General features: G+C 41.9%; 1 protein-coding gene across 2 annotated transcripts in view; it reads right to left on the bottom strand.

Moving 5' to 3' along the window:
• Positions 1-13894, bottom strand: part of eci2 (enoyl-CoA delta isomerase 2) — a 158389-nt gene that overhangs the window by 59617 nt on the left and 84878 nt on the right. For both annotated transcript variants that reach the window (XM_048555279.2, XM_048555269.2), the window contains exon 2: positions 2695-2851. In XM_048555279.2, the coding sequence (XP_048411236.1) occupies positions 2695-2802 (108 nt within the window). In that variant the 5' untranslated portion in view covers positions 2803-2851. The remainder of the gene's footprint in view (positions 1-2694; positions 2852-13894) is intronic.

Genomic DNA, 13894 nt, shown 5'->3' with positions numbered 1-13894 from the left:
AATGCTACTAAGAGTGTGTCCAGGGTTCTTTCCATCACATGACTAACTAGGAATATCTCCTGGTCTTATTTTTTGCCATGGGACTGTGGAGGAAGGATATGCAAACTCATAACTCGCCTGCTATGCTGCTCCATTGGCAGTCAAGTCCTAGTGTGTGACTCGAATCCAGAGGCGCTGGCTCTAAAATAGAGATGCTATACCCTGCACCATAAGACCAATCCTATAGTATGTCATTTCCTAAACACCAACACAGACAAGAACCTAAACAATATAAAATAATTTGGGACAATATTGGGGGAAATGGTATCAAATAAAGAAATGAAAAAATAAATAGTTTTGGAAAGGAGGAAAGTAAAAATCTGAAATGTCAAGTTCTACATATGCCACTTGGATATGGTACCAATAACTTGAAAATATACTACAGCAAGAAATCAACACTTAAAGGGGAATTGAAAAAGAAAAGAGAAAAATAATTTGATTTGATTTATTACAGTTATGCGTACCGAGATACAGTGATAAGCATTCTATTACATGTTTTACAGGCAGACCACGCTAAACAGGTGCATGACGGGGTAACAAAACAAAGTGCAGGATACAGTGTTACAGCTGCCAAGAAGGTGCAGCGAGAGATCAACATTAACATTTAAAGAGGCCCATTCAAAAGTATGATAACAGCAGGTAAGAAACTGTTCTTGAATCTGTTTGTATGTGAATTCAAATTTTTATGCCTTTTGCCTGACCTGGAGGGTGCAAGAGAGTATAACCGGAGCGGGAGGGGACTTGCGTTATGTCGATTGCTTTCTTCATACATCGGGAAGTCAATGGATAGGAGGCTCGTTTGTGAGATGATTGGGCCGTGTTCATGACTTTTTTTTTGCGGTCTTGGGAAGACCAGTTGCCATGCCATGCTGTGATGTGTCCAGAAAGGATGCATTCTATGGTGCATCTGTAAATATTTGTAAGAGTCTTTATGAACATACTGAATTTCCTTAACCTCCTCAGGAAGTGAAGGCATTGCTGTGCTTTCTTGACTGTAGTTTGGGTGGACCAGAACAAACTGTTGGTGATTGCCACTCCCAGGTTCTTGACACTCTTGACAATCTTCATCTCAGCACCATTGATGCAGACAGGGCTGAGGCCTCCACTCTGCTTCCTGAAGTCAATGGCCAGCTCCTTTGTTCCACTGATGTTTAATGAGCGATTCTTGTTTTTACACCACGTCACTAGACAATCAATCTCCTTCCTGTACCCTATCTCATCATTGTTTGAGATCTGGCCTACAACGGAGGTGGCGTCAGCAAACTTAAAAATGGAATTTGCCACACAGTCATGTGTGCATAAGCAGTATAGTTGGGAGCTGAATATGTAGCAGTGCGGGACACCAGTATTTAGGATTATCATGGAGAAAGTGTAGTTGCCAATCTTTACTGGCTGTTCTGTTCGTCAAGAAGTCGAGAGTCCAGTTATAGAGTGGGGAGCAGAGAGCCAGGTACCAGAGTTTGGAGATGAGTTTGTTTAGAATTATGGTGTTGAAGGGGAAGCTGTAGTCAATAAGTAGGAACCTGACGCAGGTATCCTGTTGTCCACATGTTCCAGCGATGAATGCAGGGCCAGGGAGATGGTGTCTGCCATGGACCTTTTGCGCTAGTATGTGAATTATAATGGATCAAGGCAATCTGAGAGGCTGGAGTTGATGTCAGCAATGACCAACCCCTCAAAGCACATTATGGATATCAAAGCTACTGCGTGGCAGTCATTGAGGCACAGTGCATGATTTTTGCTCTTCTTGAAGCAGGTGAGCGTTTCACATAGTAGTAAGAAGAGGTTAACGATGTCTGCAAATACTCCTGCTAGCCAGTCCATGCAGGATTTGAGTGCACAGCTAGAGGCTCCATCTGGCAAGTCTCTTTCTTTGGATTCAGCCTTAAGAAGGCTGATCTAACATCTACAGCAATGACTGAGCGTACAGGTTCATCCAAACCTGCGACAGGTGACATCATTTCCCTGTCCTTCTGTTCAAAATAAGCATAGAATACATCGAGCTCATCAGGTTGGGATGTATTGTTGCCCACGATTCTGTTCGATTTTGCTTTTTAGCCCGTTGTGTCACATGTGTAGGCTTTGCCACAAATGATGTGTCAACCAAATGGTTAGTCTGGGTTTCATCTTAGTGTGATATTGCCTCTTGGCATCCCTGGTGGCCTTGCGAAGAAGTTTTGCCTCACTAAAGAATTAACAGATCTTAACTTCACTGGTATGAGAAAGATGGTCTACCAACTTTGTAGAATTGGAAACTGTTAGCATTGTGATGGAAACTTCTTAGAGAATTTGTAATTGAAGTGAAAGTACTGGATGGATGATCCATTCAAACTGTCATTTTTACCACACAAAATGGAAATCCCCACCTTAAAAAAAACTTATACTTTACTGATTCAAATTTGACCTATCCTGCTGAGAAATCTGCAGAACAATTCTCCTAATCACACTTCAGTTTCAGTTTCATTTCCTTTCTATATGCCTTAAAGTATGTAAACCCACCAATTAGATCAGCTCCTTAGGATACATAGGCAAACCGCAAAGATAAATCAGGTGGTTTATGTGAAAGCTGTTAATCTAACTTCAGTTGAGGGCCTTTCTTGAATATTGGGTTCATCTCCGGACCATTACTTTAATTTTCCATTTTAAATGTATTACCTGTTTAAACAACGCATATATTTGCAATTTTACTTCATTTCCAGGATCGTTCCTTAAAGTCTTCAACTTATTCTTTGCTTTCTCAAATTCAGCTTCTGTTGCAATCATGGCAACTCCAGATAAATGTAGTTTAACCGCTGGTAAATTCTGAACCAATCTGTAAAATTAAACAAATCAAACTGAAACTGAGTCTTTTAAATTGAAATGAAGAGTAAAACACCATCAATTTTTCGAAGAGCTTCAATGTAGGATGCCTACAAGCACAAGTGATGATACATGACATCAACAACAGCTTCTCAATACTTTATACATTGCACTGGGTTGGTACTAATAATAAAATTAAATTCAAGGTGTAATACTGAAAATATCAAACACACAATTCTGTGAGTTCGCATAATAAACTAAATGATCTTGAAAACAGTGTAAAGAAAGAACATGAAAGTTACCAATGTAAAAAAAACTAACTTGTTTTCTAAGATAATAAAGTGTGAAGCTGGATGAACACAGCAGGCCAAGCAGCATCTCAGGAGCTCCTGAGATGCTGCTAGGCCTGCTGTGTTCATCCAGCTTCACACTGAATTATCTTGGATTCTCCAGCATCCGCAGTTCCCATTATCTCTAACTTGTTTTCTAGTAGTTTTTAGGCATGGGAATTTACTAACATAGCCTGCTCTGGCCTGCATGACATTTGTCCCAAATTGCGTGATTGACTTTGCTCTAATGATCTAGCAAGCTACCCATTTGTACAGATTGTACAAACATTGTGGTAAGTCAGTCTCGCCGCAATCTAGATTTAGCAAAATTCCTGTATTAATTTTATAAACCATCTTGCTTCCGTAAACATGCAGTAATTACTTGTGTTATCCACAGATGCTGAGGGGATAGGGGATACCATGTTGTGCAAATACAGGAACAGATTGTTAAGTGTGATAGCATTACTGAAACCTCGTACCCTTACTCCTGTACATCCCTCAAGAAAAAAGTGATTCCTCTACATTGGGGAAACCAAGCGGAGGCTTGGGGACCGTGTTGCAGAACGCCTCCGCTCGGTTCGCAATAAACAACTGCACCTCCCAGTCGCGAACCATTTTAACTCCCCCTCCCATTCCTTAGACGACATGTCCATCACGGGCCTCCTGCAGTGCCACAATGATGTCACCCGAAGGTTGCAGGAACAGCAACTCATATTCTGCTTGGGAACCCTGCAGCCCAATGGTATCAATGTGGACTTCACAAGCTTCAAAATCTTCCCCTCCCCCACTGCATCCAAAAACCAGCCCAGCTCGTCCCCTCCACCCACTGCATCACTAAACCAGCCCAGCTTGTCCCCGCCTCCCTAACCTGTTCTTCCTCTCACCTATCCCCTCCTCCCACCTCAAGCCGCACCTCCATTTCCCACCTACCAACCTCATCCCGCCTCCTTAACCTGTCCGTCCTCCCCGGACTGACCTATCCCCTCCCCACTTATACTGTCCTCTCCACCTATCTTCTCCTCTATCCATCTTCGGTCCGCCTCCCCCTCTCTCCCTATTTATTTCAGAACCCTCTCCCCATCCCCTTCTCTGATGAAGGGTCTACGCCCGAAACATCAGTTTTGTGCTCCTGAGATGCTGCTTAGCCCTCTGTGTTCATCCAGCTTCACACTTTATTATCTCAGCGTGGCAGGCGTAATTATTTTATCTTTCTGTCTCAGGATGCAGGCTTTACTTGTGAATAGTGCAAGACTTTTCCAGGGGTAGTTACATTAATCAGTGAGTGCAGATTTAAGATATCTGTATTCATAGAATTCTGCATGTGAAACACATGCAGTGATCAAATACAAATTTTGCCCATAAACAATTTTGGCCCCAAATTAAGTGTGGACATCTCTGTGAAACGGACATAATCACAAGTGACCTGCAAGTCGCAACTCACAAACAGAATTCAAAGTATCATAGGCTGCACAAGGGTGCAAAACTACTTTCTTCATGCCTTGAACTTGTCACCATACTCTTATTTGCATCGCTTTTTTCTTGAGGGATGTACAGGAGTAAGGGTGCGAGGTTTCAGTAATGCTATCGCAATTAAAATCCGTTCCTGTATTTGCACAACATGGTGTTATGTTTGTGGTTCACTCAAACCATAAATAGGAACTGGGGTAGACGGAAGGTAAACTTGAACTTGCATCACGCGACCTCAGCTCAAAAGTCGATCCCCGACTGCTCCTGCAGCTCTTGGCTCTGGGTCACCTGACCCAGTCTCTTAAAGCGACAACACACACGCAAATACACATACATAGTTAGTACTGCATATATTAGAATATGGTCTACTGTGTCAGATGTCAATATTCAAGTATTTCATAGGCATCCTCGTGCAGTCCTCCTTGTCTCACTTTTATCAATGACTGAAAATTGTGTGTGATGAGAGTGCCAATGGTTCACATTTTTCAGGACCTGTTCTGTTTCTAATGTTCCTCTGCAAAGGTTCATTGGAACCATGATCAAACCACAGCAGCCGTTATTATCTCGGTGGTCATGGCAAAATGACGGTGCCTAGAAATTGAGGCAGAACAAATGTGCCAGTAGTCCCAAGACCAACAGCCAACTCCAGGGGCTGTTGAATAACCTCCACATAAAGAAGTTGCATCTCAAGATCCCCTCAAGATATAGAGAAGGTAGAGGTAGCTTGGAGTCTATCATCCTCAATGTCATTTCCTCCAGATAAGTGAGGCACTTTGACTGAGATGTCTCAAGACACTGTTACTGAGCTCTGCCATCTTCTGCAACAGGATTCGTGACCTGAAGAGTGGGTGACCATCATATCCCAGGAGCCATCAAGCTGACATCTGAGCTATATTTTAAGCAAGTCGTTGCTTCAAAAGAATCCACAGGGATCTCCCAATCCTCAACCCACAAATATGTCAAAGTTGTTACCCTGTGATGAGATCAGTGCTGCAGCCTGGCCAGTAGACTTTGCCAGTGTAGCTGGCATCTCCCAAGTACAGGGTACTATATACTACATACAAGCTGCATTTTGTACATGCCATAATCATAAATGCGGTTCACTTCATCAATAGAAATAGGCTTCATTCCATCAACGTCCAAGTCACTTTGATCATTAGTACCCTATTTTAGATGTCTGTACCAGGTACCCTGGAAGCTGCCATAACGTCCATGTCCTTGAGAACTTCCATGTTTCTCCTTTGCTTCAAGGGTTGAATGCCTTAGAAGGGTGGTTAACAGGCTACAAGGACTACCCTCTGCAACCATGGCTAATGGCTACACAAATCCCTGACTGAACGTAGATACAATGCAGCCCATTCATCAACCAGAGACATCATAGAGCTGAGAGTAGGCATCCTGAAAATGAGGTTCCAATGCTTGGATCAGTCTGGACTGCCTTGCAGTCTAGTCTGGAGAGAGAGTTCCACATAATTCTTGTATGCTATGGCTTGCACCACTGGAACAGGCAAAGAGGAGATGTGATGGACCCTGGCAGCACTGAGCACAACAAACGAAATATGACTTGATTGATATCTGCTTCCAATAGATTCAAGTTGGGTGAAGTGACTCTTCATTGACTATAGATTTGTTGTTGTTCAAAAGACATGTAGCCCCTGTTTATTCCCCAAAACAAGTTCAGATTTGTTTCAGAGATAATGGGAACTGCAGATGCTGGAGATTCCAAGATAATAAAATGTGAGGCTGGATGAACACAGCAGGCCAAGCAGCATCTCAGGAGCACAAAAGCTGACGTTTCGGGCCTAGACCCTTCATCAGAGAGCTCTCTGATGAAGGGTCTAGGCCCGAAACGTCAGCTTTTGTGCTCCTGAGATGCTGCTTGGCCTGCTGTGTTCATCCAGCCTCACATTTTATTATTTCAGATTTGTTTGTTTATTTTTGTTCTTTGCTTTTCCTGCTGTTCAATAAAGATGAATATTATCAACTGTTTGGAGGCTTTACAAAGAACTTGAAGTATTGTTTGAAGTTGGAAAAAGGATATTATTGAATTGGAGAGGGTTTAGAAGAGATTTACCAGGATATTGCTGAGACTGGAAGCTTTCAGTTATAAGAAAAGGCTGAATAGGGTAACTTTATAGAGGTTTGTAAAATCATGAGAGACATAAATAAGGTGAATAGCAAAGGTTATTCCCTGGGTTGCAGGAGTTCAAATCTAGGAAGCATAATTCAAGGGGAGAAGAGAAAGATTTGCAAGAGTTTTAAGAAGGCATATGGTGTGTTAGCTTTCATTTATACAGGGATTGAGTTCAAGAGCCGAGAAGTTATGCTTCTGCTATACAAAACCCTGGTTCAGCCACATCTACAGTATTGTGTCCAGTTCTGGTTGCCTCATTACAGGAAAGTGTTGGAAAAGGTGCAGAGGAGATTTACTAGGATATTGCCTGGAATCAAGGGAAGGTCTTACGAGGAGAGGTTGAGAGAGCTAGGGCTTTTCTCCTTAGAATGACAAAGGATGAGAAGTGACTTGATAGAGGTGTACAATATGATCAGAGGTATAGATAGAGTGGACAGCCAGAGACTTTTTCCTAGGGTGGAGGTAGCTATTACAAGGGGGCATAGTTTTAAAGTGAGTGAAGGTGGATATAGGGGAGATGTCGTAGGTTCTTTACTCAGAGTGTGGTAGGGGTGTGGAATGAATTGCCGGAGAGGGTAGTAGAATCGGCCTCATTGGGGCATTTAAGCGGCTATTCGGTAGGCATATGGATGATAGTATAAGGTAGGGGTGGAGGTTAGATAGACCTTAGGCTTGGGTAAAAGTTCAACACAACATCGTGGGCCGAAGGGCCTGGACTGTACTGCATTGTTCTATGTTCTAAATATGAAACAAGTGCAGGCAAAATTGGACTAGTTTAGATTGAGAAACTTGGTATGGACAACTTGGACTGAAGGTTCTGTTTCTGTGCTGTATGACTCTATGATTCTCTGACTGTAATTGTGTGAGATATTTTTCTAGAGCTCATGGGCAGAAGCCCTCCATGAAACTACCTGAAATTTACACGTGGCCAATTTCAGCCACAATATCTTGCTTTGTGGCATAAAATCCAACTGAAAAAAATAGATAAAGTATGTAATTTACTTGTCCCATTCATGTGCTGAGAACATTGTTATAATATGTGCAAGAGACTTTAGCCTGATGTCAATTATTAGCCAGAAGTGATCTGCCTATCGAGAGAATTAACCAATTTGTTCGAGCAGCCATTGCATTTTTCAACATCTGTTCATTTAATACCAGTAATAATCCACCTAAAATAACCAGAGATACTGTATTATAATTCTTTTTACTAACTCACTCACAAGCGCACTATGTTTACTATATCATGTTTCCATTCACTCATTCATAAAACCGCATTTTTGTAGAACATTTTTACTCTTATGAGATAAACTAATTAAACATTCCTTCTAACACACTACTGTTTACCTTTCATTTCTTATAGCCCAATGTGCAAGCAGCATTTAGACCTGCTTCTGTATCAAAAGCTACCCCTGAATAAGTGTTAATACCGTAACCGACTCAGAACAATGGCATCCCAGCCATCGTGTCTCCAAAACCCACTGAAACTAAGGAAAGAATATACTATTAATTAGCTCTTAGCAACTGTCTCTCAGAACCTGAATGAATTGCAGAACATCAAACAGTTTCCTCCATTAGTATGTACCTTTAAGATACATATTAATTAGTCTGGTACCCCCTTTAAAAACTTACTATCAAAACAGTGCTTCCGTGAAATTGCATAAATGAGTGTATAAAAACTATCAAAACTAGAAGGAGTAAGTGAAATCTCATGACCCAGCTGCAGGAGGTTGGTTTAATATCCTCTAATAACTGTATTTAGTACATGTATAATTTCTCACTTATTTAGATCTTATATGTCTAGTATTTTTACTAACATTATGAACTTCAAGGACAAATGGACTAACACCTCTAAATTATGCAAGCTCAAACTGGACAGATATTCTAATCCCATCGAGAGTAACAGCCAGCATTTACCAAGTGCTTAAATCATTTATGAATAGGAAAGCTGACATTTCAGGCCTGGACCCTTCATCAGAAATGGAGGAGGGGAAGAGGGTTCTGAAATAAAAAGGGAGAGAGGGGGAGGCTGATTGAAGATGGATAGAGGAGAAGATAGGTGATGAGGAGACAAACAAGTCAAAGAGGCAGGGATGGAGCCAGTAAAGTGAGTGTAGGTGGGGAGATAAGGAGGGGATAGGTCAGTTCAGGGAGGACGGACAGGTCAAGGAGGCGGGATGAGGTTAGTAGGTAGGAGATGGGGGTGGGGATAGGTGAGAGGAAGAACAGGTTAGGGAGACGGGGATGAGCTGGGCTGATTTTGGGATACAGTAGGGGGAGGGGAGATTTTGAAGCTTGTGAAATCCACATTGATACCATTGGGTTGCAGGGTTCCCAAGCGGAATATGAGTTGCTGTTCCTGCAACTTTTGGGTGGCATCGTTGTGGCAACGCAGGAGGCCCAGGATGGTCATGTTGTCTGAGGAACGGGAGGGGGAGTAGAAATGTTTCACAATGGGGAGGTGCAGTTGTTTGTTGCGAACAGAGTGTAGGTGTTCAACAAAGTAGTCCCCAAGCCTCCAATTGGTTTCCCCGATGTAGAGGGGGCCACAACAGGTACAGCGGATGCAGTATACCACAGTGGCAGATGTGTAGGTAAACATCTGCTTGATGTGAAAAGTCTTCTTGGGGCCTAGGATGGGGTGAGGGAAGAGGTATGGGGGGAGGTGTAGCACTTCCTGCGGTTGCAGGGAAAAGTGCCAGGTGTGGTGGAGCTGGAGGGGACCGTGGAGCAGATCAGGGAGTCACGGAGACAGTGGTCCAAGCGGAAAGCAGACAAGGGTGGTGAGGGAAAATGTGTTTGGTGGTGGGGTCGGATTGCACAGGATGATGCATTGGATCTGGAGGTTAGTGGGGTGATAGGTGAGGTCGGGGGGGATTCTTTTATCGTTGTTATTGCAGGGACAGGGTGTGAGGGATGAGTTGTGGGAAATGCAGGAGATAGTCGAGGGCATTCTCGACCACTGCGTTGGGGGGGGGGGGGGGGGGGTGAGGGGTTGCAGTCCTTGAAAAACGAGGACATCTGAGATGTACGGGACTGGAATGCCTCATTCTGGGAGCAGATATGGCAGAGGCGAAGTAGTTAGGAATAGGGGGTGGCATTTTTGCAGGAAGGTCCCAGGCCCGAAGAAGACTTTTCACATCAAGCAGATGTTCACCTGCACATCTGCCAATGTGGTATACTGCATCCGCTGTACCCATTCTGGCCTCCTCTACATCAGGGAAACCAAGTGGAGGCTTGGGGACCACTTTATAGAACGCCTACACTCGGTTCGCAATAAACAACTGCACCTCCCAGTTGCAAACCATTTCTACTCCCGCTCCCATTCCTCAGATAACATGTCCATCCTGGGCCTCCCACACTGCTACAACGATGACACCCGAAAGTTGCAGGAACAACAACTCATATTTTGCTTGGGAACCCTGCTACTCCATGGTATCACTGTGGATTTCACAAGCTTCAAAATCTCCCCTCCCACTATCACATCCCAACATCAGCCCACCTTGTCCCCACCTCCCTAACACGTTCTTCCTCTCACCTATCCCCTCCTCCCACCTCAAGCTCCACCCCCATTTCTTACCTACTAACCTCATCCCACCCCCTTGGCCTGTCTGTGCTCCCTGGACTGACCTATCTCCTCCCTACCTCCTCACCTACACTCACCTTTACTGGTTCCATCCCTGCCTCTTTGACTTGTCTGTCTCCTCTCCACCTATCTTCTCCTCTATCCATCTTCGATCCGCGTTCCCCACTCTCCCTATTTATTTCAAACCCCCTTCCCCTCCCCCATTTCTGATGGAGAGTCTAGGCCTGAAACTTCAGCTTTCCTGCTCCTAAGATGCTGCTTGGCCTGCTTTGTTCATCAAGCTCTACACCTTGTTACCTTGGATTCTCCAGCATCTGCAGTTCTTATTATCTCTGCTTGAAACATCTCCTGCCTCATCAGGCCAGATATCACACAAACTTCTGTGTACAATAGGTAGGACGAAGTAATACCATAGTGCTAAAATTTTAATTGTATCAGAGATAGCTCCTGAGTTGCTGCCTGGCCTGCTGTGTTCATCCAGCTCCACACTTTGTTATCTTGCTAAAATTTTAATGTATGTAAGAACCGTGTACAAAGAAGCTACTGTAAAACTGTATCAGAGATAATGGGAACTGCAGATGCTGGAAAATCCGAGATAACAAAGTGTGGAGCTGGATGAACACAGCAGGCCGAGCAGTTTCTGATGAAGGGTCTAGGTCCGAAACGTCAGCTCTTGTGCTCCTAAGATGCTGCTTGGCCTGCTGTTTTCATCCAGCTCCAACACTTTGTTACACCGTAAAACTATTTTGGATTCCATTGCCGCCTCCAACTGAGCACCTGCAGCACTCAATAAAAAGGCTATTTTTGCCACTCACTGATCTCAATCGTTAGCGAACACGATCCCACACCACTATTTTTTTAAAAATCTGTCTAGGTTAAAATGTTTTCTTTTGGCAATTTACATTGTTTCAGATAGCTTCCACTTCTATCCTGGGCACAATTTATGGTAATGGCAACAGTGAGGCTCGAAGTACTAACTATTATAGTGGGGTTCATGGGCAACAATATCTATCAACTGCTTATACAGAATTAAACGCAAAAATTCTGATGCTACTGTCAGAAATTCTGCTTTTCCTCACTGATCAGCTTAGCATTAAAATTACTGCAACGACACGTTCTTTCCATTATCTTCTGTTGAAAAATGGCTGATGAAATATACTTTGCGTTGATGCATTCAGGTATAAAAAGAACATAAATGTTGAGATAGTTAATTTTTCACATCCAAAGAAGTTTTTGCATTGTATTGTTAAAAATATGACATCTTAATCTTTCAGTAGAACATCAGCACTGGTGGTTTTAAAAAATATTCTGATTATCTCTTGACTCTCCCCAGTCCCTAACCTTTATTTTTACTTTCCATACATTACCTAAATCTAACGCACATTTTCTGGTTGATACTCCCTAGTTTTGTTGCAATAGCAGTCTTCGATCTGATTTGTTGATGAGCCTTTCTCACCTTGCAATCTCTAAACAGCACACCAAACTGAAAAAAGGAGGTGTTGAAGAAAATCTTCACTCAGACACCCACAACAGCTGTGGGCGTCTGCCAACAAAGTAGATGGCATACACTGTTCTTTCACTGCTGATGACAAAATCTGTTCCATTAAATGGATTATTATCTGCTGAAGAGCAAATTTTAAAAATATTTTAAGCTTCTCATTGTATTACAGTTCTCTGATAAACAATTGACTTCCAGGTCTTGAGTGAACATGGGTTTTGAGCCAGCCAACAAGGTAAATACAAAAGTGCTTCATGAAGAGTAATTCTTTGTTCAGTAATTCTTTGAATGGTTGGTTGATATTGGAAACTAGTAAAATTGAAGAATTAACTGTTTTGATTTTGCTTTGGTTGGTAGACATGTTTGACACACTCCCATAACAGCAATTAAAACCCACGTCCTGGCCAAATTGGCACGAATGTTGAAAGGACACTACAATCTCATTTTCTGACTGAAATTCAAATAAACATGCTTTTGCTCAATATTATGTATGCTAGCTAGCCAGTTGAACGTAGCTGACAAAAACGTTAATCCAGAAACCACATCAAATGTTTTCAGAGATATTTAATAGCCTAAAGCTGGTCAATAAATGAATTAAAATGAGCGGAATTTAGCAGAAATAAGATGCTCAGTTGATTGGAACTTTAAAGAAAAGCTAGCTAGATTTTGCAGGAAGAACTGTATTAGACATATTACTGGCAAAAGAAAAGATCAACATTATGCAATGATTTTTTTTACTGTTTTTCATTCACAAAGGTGGATGGTACGAAATATACCGTAAGTATGGTTTTATAGATTTTTTTTATTCAACCTGTTCAGATATGTTATGACACAGCACTAGAATAGGCGGAATTTGAATCTGGACCTCCTGAGGTAGGGACAGTACCTTAGTATAATTAGATACACTTGCTTTTTTCATTATTCCAGCAAATTAATTTGATGATTAAATGCTTAAGACAAGATCAATATTATGCTCTACAGCTTTTCAAGGCCGTGAAATTTCCTTTGCAGTCATACAACTGATGTCATAAATTGATTGAGGTTTTCCATTTGCCACCATTGGTTCATTGTCAAAGCCTGCTTAGCTATTAGGGCCAATGTAAGTGTTTCACAAAGTTTGTGAAACAGAGACTAGAGTAAAGTAAAAATATGTAAAGCCACAAACAGACAAAAATGCAGTGGCACTTTTCCTACGGGAAAGTTAGAATTTGGTGTGTCATAGTGCAATACTAGGATAACTCTTCTCTACTGATAAGCTGTCTCTAACTTTCTCTATATTTCTTTTTAGAAAAAAAAGCATCACCTACCTTCTCAATTATATCCTATGCAAAAATGTGTTAACTTCTGATGATATGTGATACTACTAGATGTGGTTCCTTTTTGGGATATCACTCATGCACCAAATGATGGTTGGGAGTGAATGCTGATGAGAAACTTGCAAACAAAGTAAAGCCTAATCCTTGCCTCATCTAAACTCCACAGTTACACATTTTCTAGTAGGCATCACTAGCTAACATTCAGGCACAGAAGCCTAGCTATTTATAGTCTACTTAGCTCAGGGGCTTTCACACAAACTGATCAGCTAAAAATACACTAAAGTCTAGGAGTTTACAGGGTCAGAGACTCGTTTACAACACTGTTTTTATGAATTGAATTATGGAAAGAAATTTGTACCAAGGGTGGAAAGCGATACAATATATTAGCATTTAGAATCTTGCAACTTGGACTAATACAGAAAGTCATCCATAGATTCTAGACCACACTGTTAAATTGGGAGCAACAAATAACAGCAAACAGTTTTAATGAACTCTTTGATGTTTAAATTTGCTGATTTGAAATGCCTTTTTTTTTACGTAACACGATTTGAACACATTGAAGAGCCAAAGATCATGGAACAGGGATATTTTATTCTGCTCATATCAGGTCATTATAAACAAGAAGAGGATTAAGAATATATACACACACGACTATTAAGTAAGTACATAGATCAAAGCCTTTTGGTTACATTAGACTGAGGAAACCTATATCTCTCTGCTGCACCTTCC

The sequence above is a fragment of the Stegostoma tigrinum genome, chromosome 2, assembly GCF_030684315.1.
Source record: "Stegostoma tigrinum isolate sSteTig4 chromosome 2, sSteTig4.hap1, whole genome shotgun sequence".
NCBI lineage: Eukaryota > Metazoa > Chordata > Chondrichthyes > Orectolobiformes > Stegostomatidae > Stegostoma > Stegostoma tigrinum.
This window is presented reverse-complemented; position numbering and strand designations above follow the sequence as displayed.